The 17508-nt window shown below is 41.3% G+C and overlaps 2 protein-coding genes across 2 annotated transcripts in view; both read right to left on the bottom strand.

Annotated features, from left to right (window-relative positions):
- Positions 1-6680: 6680 nt before the first annotated feature.
- LOC148022625 (DTW domain-containing protein) lies at positions 6681-8502 on the bottom strand. The gene is made up of 2 exons (XM_087695586.1): positions 7013-8502; positions 6681-6855 (listed from the first exon to the last, which is right to left on the bottom strand). The coding sequence occupies exons 1-2, from the start codon at positions 8486-8488 to the stop codon at positions 6826-6828; spliced, it is 1506 nt and encodes a 501-aa protein (XP_087551712.1). The 5' UTR covers positions 8489-8502; the 3' UTR covers positions 6681-6825.
- Positions 8503-16357: 7855 nt separating this feature from the next.
- The window catches only part of LOC148022624 (uncharacterized), a 47317-nt gene continuing 46166 nt past the window's right edge, over positions 16358-17508 (bottom strand). The window contains exons 3-4 of the mRNA XM_087695238.1: positions 16630-16842; positions 16358-16536 (exon numbers count right to left, since the gene is read on the bottom strand). Coding sequence (XP_087551364.1) covers positions 16358-16536; positions 16630-16842 — 392 coding nt within the window. The remainder of the gene's footprint in view (positions 16537-16629; positions 16843-17508) is intronic.

The following is a 17508-nucleotide window of genomic DNA, read 5'->3' as shown; positions in this document are numbered from 1 at the left end:
CATCCCAATGTCTGCTGCCAGGTGTAGCCATATAGCGTGCCACAACACCAACTGCATGCGCAATATCTGGACGAGTGGCTATCATGGCATACATCAAACTGCCCACGGCTGAAGCATAAGGGATCTTGGCCATCTCGGCCCTCTGCTCATCTGTCTGCGGACAATCGGCCTGTGATACCTTACCAGTTGAAAGGTGAGAAGGATCGAAGCTTAAACGCGAGCTATGGCGGGAGAGCAAGAGCAAGAAAGAGAGAGACAAGAAATGGGAACTCCAACAGTCACAATGTGTGACTAGCATAAAGCCTATCACCACCCAATCAATAAAGCTATTCAATAATGACTTTAATACGTCAAGTTTGCAATGTTCATTTGCCCATGAGCAAAAGATATAGAAAATAATCTAGAATACAAAATTGCATATCTCCTAGTATGAGTTTTTTAAATGCGCTTTTCCATTCAGATAAGTAAAGAAATGTTTACATCACCCTTTTAGGCATTTTAGGCCATTGACCATTGAACGACATACAAAATTAGGGCATTGATCCTAGCTTTTTGCCAAAAAGCTTGAAGATCCAGTGCTCTGATTCTACAGTTCTAAGTATCATAACCAGTTCAGCATGAAGGGACTCAAACCAAAGCCATTCTGCATGCGTCCTATCAGGACAAGACGGAAATAGATTAGAATCAGAAGGTGGTCAGAAGTTGTTGTTTCACTTAGCATGTGGTATTTAATTCTCCCACACATCCACCATGCGAGACATAGCGCTGATAGCCTCCTCATCCATTTTCACTTTCTGTAATGCTATCACATATGGTTTGTATTTTATGATTATTCCATAGCACACTTGTTTGCACAAGTCTGAACTGAAACCTCGTACATTCCAGGAGATCACTTTCAGTCTAGGTGACCACTTGCTCTGTTCAGCACAATAAATCAGGGGAGTCCATGAATTCATGGTCATCGATGGGAGCATAGAAGTTGCGATCCACCAGTGGTTGACGAGCAAGGTACTTAATGGAAGGTTTGCCACTCTTCTTGTTGTTGCCCTTCTTATTTGGCAATAAGTTCTCCTTATTTTGTATTGAGGCATGATTTATGGGTTTTGGTGCCGCCTTCGAGGAACTAGGCTTAGGCACCAACAGGGGGCTCACCTTGCTTTTGCTTCCCTTTGTCAAGGATTGGACTCGAAGCTTTCCCTTTGATGTCTGTTTGCGGCTGAGCATTGGGGTTTTGGGGTGAGCTATCCTTCTTTTCCTCCTCGTTTTTTTCCTCAGCATGGCGTTGGGGGCACATTTTGGTGAAGTGCTCGCTCCCATGACACAAGTAGCATGAGTCGAGGAATGCTGAGAACATAAGTGCAAGGGTAATCTCCATTCCTGATGCATCTTGCAGCTGAACAAACTCTGGTGGAGAGTTCCTGAGGTCCCACAGGATACAGAACCGATGGTCGTTGCGGAGGAGTCCCCATGCATTTGCAGTGGTTGGGGTGTAGAGCACCTTCCCAAGTGATGAGGCAATGGAAGCCAATTCTCCATCAGTCAAGGAGGTAGATCCATAACATTAACCCAGACAGGGCATTCATGAAGAATTACTCCTTTAGGAAAGAATGTGGACGACCACTGCAATGTGTAGACCAAGGTTACCACAGTAGCTGACAGATGAGGCAAGAAGCCAATCCCGCTCTAACTTGGTGGCAAGGATGACAAGATAGAATCCTTTTCCAACGAAGCGGAACTGGAGGAGGGTGGCCTTACCTTGGTATGTGCCTTCAAACCATCGGGTGAACTCTCCCTCCATCGGGGGTCTCCCCAGAAAGTACAGGTAAGCAGCAGTAAAAAGCAAATCAGAATACCTTTGATTGATCTTGTTAAAGGACAGGGAGACACTTGCTTTGTGGACTTTGGCTCCTTGTTCGATCTTGGCCTTGCAACCAGCGCTTCTTCTTAACTGATCGAAGCGCAGTGTCCTCTCCACTTCCACCATATCCATCGCATTGGATTTCAGAGCACGTCTGTAATCTTGCTTCTCATTCTGCATGCCTGGACTCATGTCCTTAGTTCGTTTGCGTTTTGCAAGTCCTTTCTGCATGCATGCATGGTCAGCACGTGTGGCATTCTTGCACCATGATGAGGCAGTCAATGTGGTACCAGGCATCTTGAATATGAAAGGGAGTGCCAATTTTCTCTCTCTCTCTCTCTCTCTCTCTCTCTCTCTCTCTCTCTCTCTCTCCTACTAGGAACCACTTCTTAGGTTTCTATTTGCAAAGGGTTCATCTCCTAGTATGAGTTATTAGCAAATTCTTGCAATCATGGAAATGTCTACATCTAAGAAATCATTTAGAACTCCCCCTCTTTTGGTCTAGACTCAAGATATCATAGATAGTTAGCCATTGCATATGAGAAATCAAGGGTGTGTATGACTAACTTTGGGGGTCAGTATGGCTTAGTAGTTGCAAGAAAAGTGTTCATGGAAAGAGGCCACCTTGGGAAAGCTTAACCCAACTAGCTCATGGAGGAAATCTCATGGTGTTAATGTAAAGCAATCTCTAGCTAAGCAATAGGGTTGCCTAACGATCCACTCATCCAACAATTTAATCACCCTAATCAAGTACATTAGCTATGGATAAGCCAACCCACAAACTCTAATCTACTCAATATCACTCTCAAACAAAGTGCTAACCTACTAAAATCAACTACGTTCAAGAGCCCACAAGCAATCAATCAAAGCCCACATGAGATTTTGGCTTATCCACTTCATGATGACAATCTTCTATGCAAACACAAAGAGTTAAGAAGGGAGAAGAGGGAGTACAATGCAATAGTGTGCTTACTCCCTACTCTCACAAACTATTCTAAAGCACCCATATAATTAGCCTCAAAACAATTCATTATAGCAAGCATGTGAATGTGGTGCTCTAGTGTGTTTGGCATCATTTGGTAGATGGTAATTAGTCACCTCAAATTATGTGGGGTAATTCTGAAACCCCCTGTGGGCATCTCTCTCTCTCTCTCTCTCTCTCTCTCTCTCTCTCTCTCTCTCTCTCTACATTAACTTCTCATTGTATTGTGTACTCTTCAAATACTTGCCATGTGTTAAACTATTAACTCATGGTTGCGTTGCTTGTTAAGCTATTTATTGAGATGTTGCTCTATAGTTTAATTTTGAAGTCATTCAATGTGCTAAATCACTCAAAACTGAAGCTTTAGGCAACTATTTAAATGGCCTTCAAAGTGGTTTTACCAAAACATCAATTGTGGCCATCATGTTCCCTCCCTTCCTAGAGTGTTGCTACTTCTTTAGGCCCATGATAACTAGCAAATATCTAGTAAAATTTAGCTATAAAGTGGTAATGAATAAAATCGAACAAAGGATACCATTGGGCTTCAAGTTATAGCAATGCTTTGGGCACCCACCTTATGGTTGCATTTTGTGTGTGTAATTCTCTTCTCAATGGAGTTAGTTGTTGAGCTTCTCTTGTTTGCCTTGTTTCTCTTTTGTTAAGGCTAAGATGGATGATAGAGAATGTTTGGGAGTGTCTCAAGACAATGCATCCTAAACAAGAAATCTCTCCTAGTAAAGAGCTTAGAACACTCAGTATTGTAGATGAAAGTTTTGGCTAGCCTAAGGCATCCCATGCCCAAGGTGGAAATTTTAGAATCGCTTCTTAATCTATTGAAGCATGTGTTGTGTGGTTGCTTTTTTGTGTGATTATTGGTAGGGGAATACAAAATGGATAAACAATCTCCTCAGTCTTCCAAACAACTCTAAGCCTTCTTTGGATTGCATTGGCTATCTTTTGGTTTTCTCATGTTCAACCCAAATTCAAGACTTGCCTCTTTGGAGGAACTTAGATCCTTGATAGACATAAGACTTCCCAAACATTCCTTAAGCAACCTTGGGTTATTGCTCCAAGGGCTAACTTTGGCACATGCTGCACATGTAAGACCATTCTAATAGGAATAATGACATATCCATCCTCATCACAGAATACTTTCTTGGGTAAATGTGCACACATCCAAAGTCACTAGTACATGCATCAACTCATGATCATCTATGGGATAATGGCTAGGGTACATATGTTTCAACAATATGCTTGATCATGTTCACCTTCTTCTAGATAGTGCTTGGTCCTTGAACATTAGGTGGAATTGGAGCTTTTGTAGTGATCTAGCGTCCAAAAACTTTTGAGGTTAAAATCTTTAAGTTTCAAGCAAACTACAAGAATTAGCTTTGATTTTACCTTCAAACCCTACCTCTTTCCTCACATGCATCCATACACATAACAACACTTGTAACATGATCATATTCATTATCAAATCACTAAGATGCCAGTGTAAAGGGTTGTGAGCATGGAGATTTAGGAAATTCCAAAAGGATATGTCACCTATTCCAACTCTAGTTGCCTTCAAGTCATTACATCTCTAATTCAAAGCTAGCAAAAAGATCCCTAGGGCACTCTTATGTCCTTTAGAAATCCCCTGATCTTGCATATATGTTCTCTATTCACCATATTTAGATCTAATATTTGTGATTTCACACTAACCAGAATGTGTATCACCATGTAATTGAAGATGAGTAGAAATCCAAACAGCTTCTATTGAACTTCCCAATGATAAATGACAGCACAAACCACAAAAAGGCAGCAGATTGGAGGCATCCTAGAGTTAGTCAACCCAGCTCACAGGAGAAGGTGACAAGCTCGCCCATAAGAATGTATAATTTTAATGTTGGATCGTCCAATTCCTTACATGCTCAATATAAATCTTTACACAATGCATTGAAGTGTTAATCGTTAGGAGATGACCCACAACTCTTTTGAATGACACAAATGTTTGGAATCAAAGAACTAGTTATCTTGTTAATGCAGTTTACACCAAAACACTTCCGTAATCCATTTTAGATGAGAATGTTTATGCCCTAGATATACATCACTTCAATCTACCAATTGGTCACCATGAATGTCCATTCTCATAGCCTAACTTCTGCTTGCTATACCACTACTAGTTAATACAGTTTTTGGTAAAAGAAAACAAAATCAAAATTCCTTAACACTTAAATGTGGGTTTTAACATTGATTATAAACATTGATTATAGAGACTGAACCACCGGTGCCCAAGTTGGCATGGGCTTATGGTCTCCCTCATCCTAATTGCCCTGTAAGTATGTAAATGAGAGACCTTGCAAAAGAGGAGCAAGTCAACTAAGCATAAGATGAAATAAGTTGGCAACAGGGCTGACTAGTTGAGCAAAAAGATTGGTAGCTGTTGAGACCTCACTTTGGGTAATTCGACTGCAACAATGGCCATAGTTAGACAATCCCCAAATGCTAACAGAATTTCCATAAAATGCTAGTGATGTATGCATGCAAGGTGGCAGCATTTACCCTTTTGACTTGCACTGACATGATTATACTGCAGTGATTTTAGGGAAAATGTTTAATGTCGATGGTTTAGAATACATGTATATACTCCATAAGGTGGACTTAGCTGCAGGTAATCACCAAAAAGGCTTGAAGAGCTGAGCATAAGGCATAACCAATACTTACACCTGGCCAATTTGAGATCATGGGATACCCTCTGCTAGATCTGCAGTTGCTCGGTATAAAGTTCCTTAACACTTTTTGGACATGCAGTTTTTTCAAACCCACTGTTTTTTCTATTGGTTTTGGTGGATGATTCTGAACTGTGTGCACAGATATGTGTAAGGATTGACAGTGAACCATTCTCCATGGTACATACAAAAGCTCCAGATTAGTTTCAGAACCGTCAGGTTCCACGAATCTCAAAAAGTAACCATAGCCTCTACAATGGTAAGACAACATACAAAGGCCCCTGCCATGTTGCATGTACAACCAACAACACTATATGACGTTTTGGTGCTTCTGTCTCTCCAAAACCGACAGACATTTTAGGAGTTTCAAGGGCACTCCTCATACAGTGGCTGAATCCAAGGTAACATGTTTTATATGAGGCAGACATTGTGAAGGATTCGAGTATCCCACCAAGTCTAAATCAGTATGAACCCATGCCGGCATAATTGAAGAACTGACAGAGTGGACTGCATTCCTGTCCAGATCAGAAAACATACCAGCTGTTCCAACAGTTCCGGCCCTTTCAAACTTTGCCAATGTCAATATCAACAGAAGAGCCAAGGGACCTTGACACGCTCAAATCCACATCATTCCTACAGCTGAATGTGACCCCTAACAATCACCTGGCTCATTTGAGCAGAACCTGATACCCTTTGCTAGGCCTGCAGTTCCTTAGAACTTTATGCTCAGTATAAAGTTTCTTAGTTAATTGATAAATATGCAGTTTTTAAGAGGCCAATGTTTATTTTCTCTTGTATGTTTCTGGACTTTGGACCTTGGCATGCTCAAGTCCGCATGATTGTTCCAACAGAATGTGTCCCTTAACAATCATCTGGCACATTTGAGTTCACACTGGATAACTTTCACTAGATCTGCAGTTCCTTAGATTTAAAATCAGTGTAAAGAGTCTTAATACATTGGTAGACCTGCAATGTTTAAGAACTCGTTTTTTTTTTCCTTGGGTGGTTCCGAACTTTGTGCGCAGAAACATGTGAGGATTGACAGTGAACCATTCTCCGTAGTACAGACAAAAGCTTCTGCTCAATTTCTGAACCATTATATTCCAAGATTCTCAAACTAGTAGCAACAGCCTCTAGAGTGGTAAGACAACCTGCAAAAGGCTCCTTCCTCAGAGTCAAATCCGAATTAGCCATGGCATTGCCATCTTGTTGGACATCATAGTGCAAGCAGACTGGAATGGCAAACCTTTCAAGGTATGACGAACTCGCTTTGATCATTTCGCTAGCATGCTGCCATGTTGCATCTACAACCAACAATACTATATGAGCTTCTGGTGCTTTTGTGTGTCCAAAATCAACAGCCACCCTGGGAGCATCTACAACACCCCCGGATATAATGGCTGAATCCAAGGTATCATATTTAATATGAGGTAGACAACATGACGGATTTGAGTGTCTCACCAAGTCCAGATCAGGATGAGTCCACGCAGGCCTCATGGGGAGACTGACAGAGCCGAATGCATTGGTGTCTATATCTAACATCAGGGCAGATGTTCCAACTGTTCTCGCCCTTTCAAACTTAACTTTGCTGATATCAACACTGAGAGAGGAGTCAAGAGACCTTGGCACGCTCAACACCCCATCACGACTGTAGCTGAATGTGTCCCCTGAGAATCGAGATGCTCTGATGGCAGGGCTTGAACTGTCCAACTCCAAAAGCAGCATGCATGTTGCAGAATTTGAGATTCCTAGCTTGATATCGGCAGAGGTAGCCTGAATGGGAAATGCTGTTGAAGCAGAATTACATGATATACTGGTGGAATTTGCAGTAACAAGATCTGAACTAGGTGATGAATAGGCTCTGGTTGACTGTGCCCTGCACAAGTTTACCGTGTCCGAGCCACAAGAGTTGGATGAAACTCCAGCGTTTGACCTGCCTAGATGGAAATCAGCTGATGATCCCAATTTGCACTTCAATAAGAAAGAATGTGATAAAGAACGTGTACTGCCCAGTCCTAGAATCTGGGGCAGATCCAATGATTCGAACAATTTTGATGCTCCTGATTCTGATACAGAGGTGCCCGATGTGCGAAGGTCATGAGAAGCTGACGGACAAGAAGAAAACAATAAGCCTGATTCTGAAACCCAGGTGTGATTGGAATGTTCAACTCTGGATGGTGTGCCGAAACGCCGGGAAAACGAGAAAACAGAAGGAAACAAAGGGCGTGCTTCTGAAGCTGAAGCAAAACAAGAATCTCCGATTGACGAAAACAATGAGCCTGATTTTGGAACCGTCTTTTGACAGGGCCCTGCAACAGGTGATTCTGAAACCGATGTACGAAAAGAATCTGCAACAGATGATTTTGAGACCGGTGTACGAAAAGGATCTGCAACAGCAGGCGGTTCTGCAACCAATGTACGGAAGTGATCTTTGACAGGGAAAGCTGACATGCCAAGACTCGACGTTTGTGTCAGCGGGGGTTCGGTGCGAGGGTGGGCTGAAGAGCTAGGGCAGCGGCAGCAGATGGGGCAGCCGGAGGCGTGGTGCCGGGAGAACCAGAGAGGCAAGGGCTGGGCATTGTGACTGGGGAAGAGGAGGAGGGCAACAGGAGGAGGGGCAGGGGAGGTGCTGTTCTGGTGTTGATGAGAGGCGAGGAGGGAGTCAAGGAGGGGGAAGGAGCCGCGCTGGAACTTGCGGCCGACGCAGATGTGGAGGTTGGAGAGGGAGGTGCGCAGGATGGGAAGGGTGGAGAGCTTGTGGCGCGCCTCGTGGGGGTGCTGCAGGACTAGGATAGTGGTGCGCGTGTGGAGGGGAGCCGCAGGCAGCTCCGCGCAAAGGCACACAGATTCCGGCCTCCCGCACCGCTCGCACCTCGGCCTCCCCATCATCCATCCATCGTTACAAAGGTAGGGTTCCCTCCATCTTACCCTTAGCATGAGGGCCCGCGGCCTCTTCTCTATTGCCAGCAGCGAACTGAGCCCGATCGGGCACACAATCGAAGCTATGGCAGGGTTGAGGTGATCACTTTACAAGTGTTGATTTTACATGAAACCACTTTACACTTGCAAAGATAAGATAGGTCTCTAGAACCTTGCCCTTGCTCCATCTAGAGAACAGGATATTAAGAACCCCCCGCCCCACCTAGGTCAAAGCAACCTGCACAAAGTGTTCACTTGAATCGGCCACACACAGGTGTAGACTAATGGCAGGTCCCTGATAATGTCCATTGCTGGCAAGGAGAGAGAAATGGTCATCAAGGGGGTTGTGACTTCAAGATAGAATCGGCCACGCATAGGTGCAAACTAATGGTGGGTCCCTAGTAATGTCCACAACTGGCAAGTTTGGGAGGAGAGAGAAATGGTTGTCGAGAAGGAGAGAGAAAGTCTTGTGTCATAAATACATTATTGCCACGTCAATTAAACTTGTTTCACTCCTTCAAGTGTCACTATTTTAAGATGCACTTGATCGACCAGCTAGGGTTCTGTCTTTTTAGGAGTTCAAATTGAAGCACAACAACCACATGCACATAATTTCAACTACACAGACTCACATAGGTCAATTCAACCTACGTGTGTCATGGCCCTAAGAGTGGATTTCACCAACTATTGAAGTGCAGATGTGGCCTTGCATGTTCTTGCCAAATCAGCTCCACTTAAGCAGACTACCCTGCAACTCAAGTAACCTATTGAACAAGCTCATGTGCTCAAGCTATCTGCTAGCCCACACACACAAGGCTACTCGGAATATAACAATCAACCCTATGCTGCTCAAGAACATTCAGTTTCTACAAATATGGAGAAGAGAAAAGAGAGTTGAGTTAATAGAAGCTTTCTAAATTTGGCCAATAAGAGTCTCTAAATTTAACCCTACACGTTAGAGGGAGCTTAAAAATTTCCATCATCTTAGTAGTTCATGTAGGGGAATGGAAAAGGTACCTCTTCATATCACCAAATTCTCATGAGATGCTTTACATAATGCTTAATAACCCCTCATGTGCACATTATATGTCTTATAAGTTATCACATTTGACTTAGGTAGGATTCAAACTAGGCAAATGGCCTCACAAAAAGAATGATTGTTTTGAGGTGCTTAGGTATGAATCAAACTAGGCAAATGGCCTCACAAAAAGAATGCTTGTTTCGAGGTGCTTAGGTATGATTCAAACTAGGCAAATGGCCTCACAAAAAGAATGCTTGTTTTGATGTGCAATTTTGACATGTCAACAACCAATTGGCATGTCAACAATGCACTTACTGAAACAATCTAGTCCAACATGTACACAATATGTTTTTGACATGTTCCCATGCAAGAAAAGGGATCTCTATTGCCTCACTAGTTCCTATAACATTCAACATGAGGAGCTTCTACTCTCAAGAGGCATCACATACCTAGCTAGGTGCGATTGGAGAACATCTGTTACAAGTGAACATCTATTTGGCATCAAGTGGAGTGACCCTTAGGAGGGTCTACAACACTAAGAATCATCATGTAAGTTACCCAGTCTTACTTTGCAATAGGTTCACTTGATATCACACAAAGTCGTTGCAAATCAACATAACATTCCAAAAGGAAAAACAAAGTTCTCTTAGTTCATATGCAAGGCCCACCATTGAACATCTACTTTGCTTGACATTACAATGATTTTTTGTCACAAGTGAGGCAAAGTACTTTGCAACCAATATTCTTTTGCAAATGAGGCAAAGTTGTTGAAAACATAGGCACATAATAATACAAAATTATGTAAAATTATAATATAATTCAAGGGTCAAATAAAATTGCATTCTTTTATCATTTGAAAAGGATCATACGACATTATACCTTCATCCTAAACCATCTCAAAAGATAATGCAAAACTATTTTATCACTATTCAATTGATTACATCGTATCTCATACATAATTGCTGTTCAAGAAAATGTTTGTACTTATGAATATAACTCCTTCATTATAATTTATCTACTTAATGGGATTCAACTTAGTTGCTACAAAGAAGTGAGTCATCTTAAGCAAAAGAGAGCTTCCAACTTTCTTACTAAGCACTTAGAAACATTGGCTCCTTGAGGCATTATACACAAAGGCCTGCTCACTTTGTGAGTAATGTTTTCATGTGCTAGTGCACTACAACTTTGCTTCACTCACAACAACCCTTTCTACAAACTTGGACAAATTGTCTAAACAAAGGGTGACACCTAACCAATATAGGAATGCTATCGATTGAAATTGTAGACACAATCCCTTTATGGTGTTGTCAATGTCTTCTCCACAAAGTCTTTTTATTCAATTCAAATTCTAAAATTATTTGATTGGAAAATAACAATGTGTGTGTGTGTGTGTGTGTGTGTGTGTGTGTGTGTGTGTGTGTGTGTGTGTGTGTGTGTGTGTGTGTGTGTGTGTGTGATGACTTTGTTGGCATTCCTAGCAACTCTATGTGTGTGCGTTATTTTTTAATCATAAAATATTTTAAGACATGTTAAATAGGTGGGCAAAAGACTTTGTAGAATATCTCCAAAGCATCAAAAAGGGATTATGTCAGGTATTGATTAAATTTTACTCTTTGTTTAGACACAATTATTCAAATTAGCATCTTTGATTTGTGGCTTGTAAATGTTGGTAGTAACTTATAACATTAGTAATTTGGAAATTGGGACCTTTGCTCATTTTGTAGCCCAATGTAAAAGGTTAATATCATGATCGAGGAACAAAAACTCATATTAGTGAAGTGAAATCTTAGTAATGCATCTCCATTCGTTGTGCTTGTGAAAAGGTAAATTTCATTTTGTTGGATTCATTTATCAAAACTGCTCTATAACCATTGATAAGGAGCATAAATCTGCACTGTGGTCATAAGAGGAATCAAGAACTCATTCTAGTGGCTTCCATGCTTGTGCATAGCTGCTCCAAAGAAGGGTGATACAAGAAGAAGAAGAAGAAGAAGAAGAAGGGGTAATGTTAGTTTTATGACAAGGAGGTTCAAAAGGACTACAAGAAGCTAGTGGTTGTGTAGAAAAATGAGGCAAAGAAGGGCAAGGACTTCTCTAACTCTTCATCGTCCTCAAAATCCAATATATTCTCTCTCTTCCAAAATAGATTCTCTCTCCCTCTCTTTTCTTGTTCAAAATTCAAAATTCAATATCTATTTCTCTCTCTTACATACTATTTAGCACAATACATATGTAATCATCAAGCCCTTATTAATGAAGCTCTCTATCTACCTTCTCAAGCTCTCATCTTGTAACTTTCAAGCTATCTAGTGTCAAGCTCTCTCATGTTTCCTCATTGAATTTTTGAAGTAAAGAATCTAAAAAATTGAAGTGTAACTTTTGCATCTCAACATTAAAGTATGGGCTTTAAAATTCTATGCATAATTGGAGGTACATCCGACGTTTTTAAGTTTGCTCAATATCATACTAACATTGGACAATACTAATCAGACACCATCAAATGTGACACTCTTGACCAAGATCGACATCTATGTCTTTCAAGACACCTTGGTGATCACTTTGCTAGGATATACATGGTCCTATCTAATTGTCTTCAACAATAGGACTACTAAAAACCATTCCTTGGTAATACCATTTTCTATTGTCATCTCTTATGATCTTGTAATGTTTTCTAGCTAATCTATTTGGGGCAACTTGATCGGGCATGGAGGTAAGCTCACTACACCCGTAGGCTTGAGAGCACGCACGGCTAGGTGAGAGGTAGCCATTAGCATTCATCTTGAAAAGCTTGAAACAATAAGCAATTTGAGTGTCTTGTTGGTCGAGCATGAGCTCCCACATTTTGGTTCCATTACCAAGGCCAACGGATTCAATCTTGAGTGCTTGCATGCTTCGAATTGGGCATTGAAGTAGGGTTTTCCCCTGAACTGGTGCTTGAGCTAGATAGGTAGGAAGCCAGGGAGTTTGAAGGGGTATTTGATGTCCTTAGCAAATAAGTTTTTTTTATTTTTTGGAGCTAGACGAGTAGGATAGATTAGTATAGGCATTTGGTTGGGATTTGAATGCATTTGAATAAAGAAAAAACAAGAAAAAGAAGGTTATGCACAATAGGGTTTCTACTGTTGTAAACATGCCAAACAAGAAAAACGGGAGAGAAAAAGATCTTTAATGTGTAATGCATCAAAAGGAAGAGCGGGGGAAGATCAGAATTGAGTAGAGAAGGGCTTAAAGAAGCTAGGAACATGTGGGAGAGCTCAATTTTGCTCATTTGAGAGAGAGAGAGAGGTATATGCAAAGAGGAGAAATTGTGCGAGGTGATCTTCATTACAGCATATTTTGGTCCTCTCGGTATGTTATGGATATTGCTTGGTGCTTATTGATCACTGTTAGCACCCTAGGTGCAATCATTAGCAAGGCATGAGTAGGATTTTTAAAGATTTTTTGTCGTTCTATAACCCGCCGTTGCACTCAGACACTCGCCGTAGGATCTGATTGCCCTAATCGGACCATTCGAATTTTGTCCACTTGAATACACCTTTCCTTGTTTGAGTCATGAGACTCGGACACTTGGACTCGAAACACTCAAACAACTCGTCCACTTGGACACACTCATTTGTCTGAGTCTCTAGACTCAGACCACCATGATCGGCGGACCATCCAACTTGGATGCAATCGGACTCGGACCCCAAGTAGTCAAACACCCAAGAATCGGGCACTCGGACTCGGATAGTTCAACTTGACCCCTCAAACTCAAACCATCCAAGTCACCCACTTGTCAATAGAACTAGGATAGGACCCAACGTTGAGAGGGAAAGAGCACTTGAAGCCAACCTTATGTTGAGGGAACTTCTCACGAAGTGACTTATAGATAACATGGTTGCAGAGCAACCTAGCAACTTCATTGCTAACAAGACTAGGTATTACTTCGAATTCCAAAAGCCAAATGAAGATACACGTAATTGCCCAACAACTCGATAAGTATTAGCCCGATAATGACCCATATAGTTTCATAAAGCAGTTTGAGCAAGTATGCGAGGCAAATAGCCTAATGGACCTTACTCAACATGCATAGGCTTTTGGTTTTTGCCTTGGGGATAAAGGATGGATGCGATACACTAGTTTAGACAATGCCAAATGGAATAATTTCAACAACCTCAAGAGTCTCTTCATTAAGAGATTCTTTGAGGCAAGGTACTCGGATAACCTTATTGTTCAAGTGATGAATGTTAGTCAAAAGGACAAAGAGGATATCTAAGACTATGTCACCCATGTGTGGAGTCTCTTCAAGAGAATCCTAGCCATGGAGCGACCTAGCAAATGAGAAATCTCCACTATGCTCATTAGTGGAATCCAAAGTGAAGAACTTTACAAGGCCTTGGTGTGCAACTCAAACCTGCAAAGAGATGTGCTAGCTAGGGTCTTTGAAGAAGCCATACAAGTGGATGACCTACTCAAAGAGAGAAGCTCAAGGACCACAACTTGAGACAACACAACCTCTAGAACCTCAGAGAGGGCCATGACTACTAGCGAGAGATCGAGCCATAGCACCCTAGAGAAAGGAAAGAATGTTGATTAGAGCCAAAAATTGGTGTACACATGAAGCTAGAGTTGGCCAAGCTTCAAGAGATGATGAGAAGGCTCCCAAGACCTCATGTGCAGTGCATGCTTTGTGGAGGAAACCACCTTTCGGTCAAGTGTATGGATCCTAGATCTAGACCTTGTGCCAATTGTGGTAGGTTTGGCCATGATGCAATGCATTGCCAATTGTCAAGGCAGTTTCCATACCCATGGAAAACCTTCTTATTTTTCAACACTTTTATCTCTGTCATTAACCTATCATACACCATCCAGCCCAATTTGGCATTCCAACATTCTCTGCATAGTAAATCAGCCCATAAGCCTCCCGAGCTATGGAATCGGTCTTAATGAACAACATGAATTTCTCCATAAACCACCTAAGATGCATCCTATGATCAGTCTCAATTCTCTTCATAACATAAACCTTGCACGAACCCATGGCATCACCAAATGCATCATGCATTTGTTTGTCAGAGCATCTCCACGAGATAGGGTTTACATTCATTGGAAGTGCAAACACATGGCTTACCACACCGATTGTAAGCTCCAACTGACATGCAATTTTAGCCTGAGATTGTCTCAGGACATCCAGCTATATTGAGGCATGTATATTGGCAGCCCATGTGTGCCATGGAAGGCATGCAAATTCATACAGCCTGATTCATTCCAGCCATGCCTTAGTAGATTCATGCTCAACATCCAATGTCAAAGTAGAGTCTACAAATGGTGTAGACGTAGCACTTGCAGCATTTACTTTAGGAGAAGTCTTTGTTGTTGGTGTCGCCTCTTGCTGCGCCGAGCATTCCTCCTCAGCCCGAATCATACTCTGTATCCTCATCATCCTCAACAAGAACTCTCCTCTTCCTAGACAACGTTTCGGTGGATGTATACCAAGTGTGTGTCATGGCGGCCAATGCAAGTTGACACATAGATGAAGAGGGAGAGAAAGAAGAGGCAACAAATGAAGAACTCGTCTTCTCCATCTCGATACTAAAGTCCCAATACACTACCAGTTTGCATCTTTTCGTGCCATTTGTCATTTTAGTATGACATACCTTAGGCCACTCCACACAATCACTACATGTCACACTTGAGTTAACTAACCATGATGAAATTAAATTTTCTTGTTCATAATAAGGTTGAACTAGTCTTTTGAGCCTGAATCCATTGACTATAGGCTGCAACACCTTGCCTTGCATATCCTTAAGCAAAAATGTGCCTTTCCCAACATCTTTAAATATCACAAATGGGCTTGCATAATAGAGTTTTAATTTACCTGGAAACTTACCAAGTCGAGAATTATACACCACAACCCAATCACCTTCCTGAAAATTTTTCTTTTTGATATGCCGGTTGACCCAAGCTTGCCTCCTCTGATTAGTAATTCTTGAAATGTAGGCAGCAAGAACCCTGACCTCCTCTTACTTCAGGAGTTGTCCTAACGTGTGGTTCATTGATTCTTGAAGATCCAATTTATGTGTGACTGCTATCCTCATGCTTGGTACCACAAACTCCATGGGCACCACACCCTCCAATCCATACACAAGTCTGAAAGGTGTCAGCCCTGTTGTAACCTTGTATGCAGTCCTAAATGCCCATAATGCTGAATCAAGTTTAATATCCCAATCTTCCCTATTATCCTCAACAATTTTCTTCAAAATGCGGAGTAAAATCTTGTTAGAATTTTCAGCTTGACCAGTAGCTTGAGGTGATACAGAGTAGATTTCTTGTGCAAAATCATATGCTGATAGTTAGTTCTCTAATCATTTGGTTCAAGAAATTCTTTCCCCGATCACTAATCAACTCAATAGGACAACCAAATTTGGTCATAATGTTAGAGTATAAAAGCTTGGCCACACTTACTGCTTTATTATCTTTTAATTCATGAGCTTCTACCCACTTTGTAGCATAGTCAGTGCAATTCCCCATTTTTGAAATGGCTCAAGTGGTAATACGGGATGATCCTGCATCCTATCCATGTCAAGTGGTTGAACTTCCTTCAGACATTGCAAACACTCTTTGGCATATTGATGAGCATCTTTCAACACAATAGGCCACCAAAGACCTGCTTGCAATATTTTCCTACCTGTAATCTCTCCTGAAAAATGACCTCCTAATAGTCCGGAATGAGCTTCATGCAACACTATTGGTTGCTCAAATTTAGAAACACACCTTCTCAATACATTATCAACTCCCCTTCTATATAGTGTGTTCAAAATGACTTGAAATAATATACTCTTTAATGCCAATCTTCTTCTCTAATCTATTGAAAGGTGTGCAGGCATAATTCATGACTTCAGAAAATGGTCATAATATGAATCAGGGTCAAGTACCTGAACCTCAAAAAGTTCATCATCATGTAATTGATCATGAATTATTGCTTCAAACTCATGAGCTTGCAATCTACTGAGATAATCAGCAATGGCATGCTCTTTCTCAGGGGTATGAATAACCTTAAAATCAAACTCTTGCAGCAGAGCATCCATCTAGCTAATCTACCTGTCAATTGGGGCTCATTAATAAAAAACAACAATGCTTGATGATCCACATGGAAAACAACCTGATTTCCCAATAAATAATGTCTGAATTTTTGTATCGAAGACCATTCCAAGCGCTTCTCTTTCTATTACTGAATAGTTCTTCTCCGCAGCACTCAATCTCCTGCTTGCATAATAAATTGGTCTATACCAACCTAGCACTTTATCTTGCATGAGAACAGCTCCCACAGCCAAATCAGATGCATCCACAAAAACATGAAAAGGTAATTCCCATGCTGGAGGTTGCAAAATTAGAGCTACCACCAAAATCTTTTTCAAAACACTAAAAGCTCTCTCCTAATCTTCCCTCCAAACAAACTGCATCCCCTTCTTTGTGAGAGTTGTAAAAGGAGAACATATATGTGGCAGGTACCTTAAGTATCTGCTATGCCACTTAATCTGCCCCACAAACCTCATGATTTCTTGCACATTACTAGGAGCCTTAGCCTTCTGCACAACTGCAATCTTCCTGGGGTCTATACTCGTACCCTCTTCAGATAGGATATGACCCAACAACACACCTCTTTTGGCTACAAACACTGACTTGAAAGGATGTAATGACATACCAAACATTTTGCATCTCTGAAAGCATAGTCTGAGGTGTTTTAAGTGTTCCCTTTTTGAAACACAAAAATTATCAATGAATACTCTCATAAAAGTTGTTAAATATGGTTCAAATGTTTTGTGAGCAGCTCCTTGAAACTCAGGTGGTCTGTTCTGTTGAGAAATAACAAATGGTGTTGAGAAATAAAAAATGATGTATACTCCACGAAGAGATGTCCCGAATCCCATATGCACAGTGAGGAGAGTGGAGAAGATGAAAAGCTATAAAGACATGTACTTGGTTCACTTTTTAATACAATGCTATTTGTACTTTGTACTTCATTTTGAGTCTGTGTCAT

Source organism: Lygodium microphyllum, chromosome 16 (genome assembly GCF_053477565.2).
Source record: "Lygodium microphyllum isolate KBCC chromosome 16, Lygodium_microphyllum_v1.1.10, whole genome shotgun sequence".
Taxonomy (NCBI): Eukaryota; Viridiplantae; Streptophyta; class Polypodiopsida; order Schizaeales; family Lygodiaceae; genus Lygodium; species Lygodium microphyllum.
Note: the sequence above shows the minus strand (reverse complement) of the source record. Positions and strands in the feature narration are given on the sequence as shown.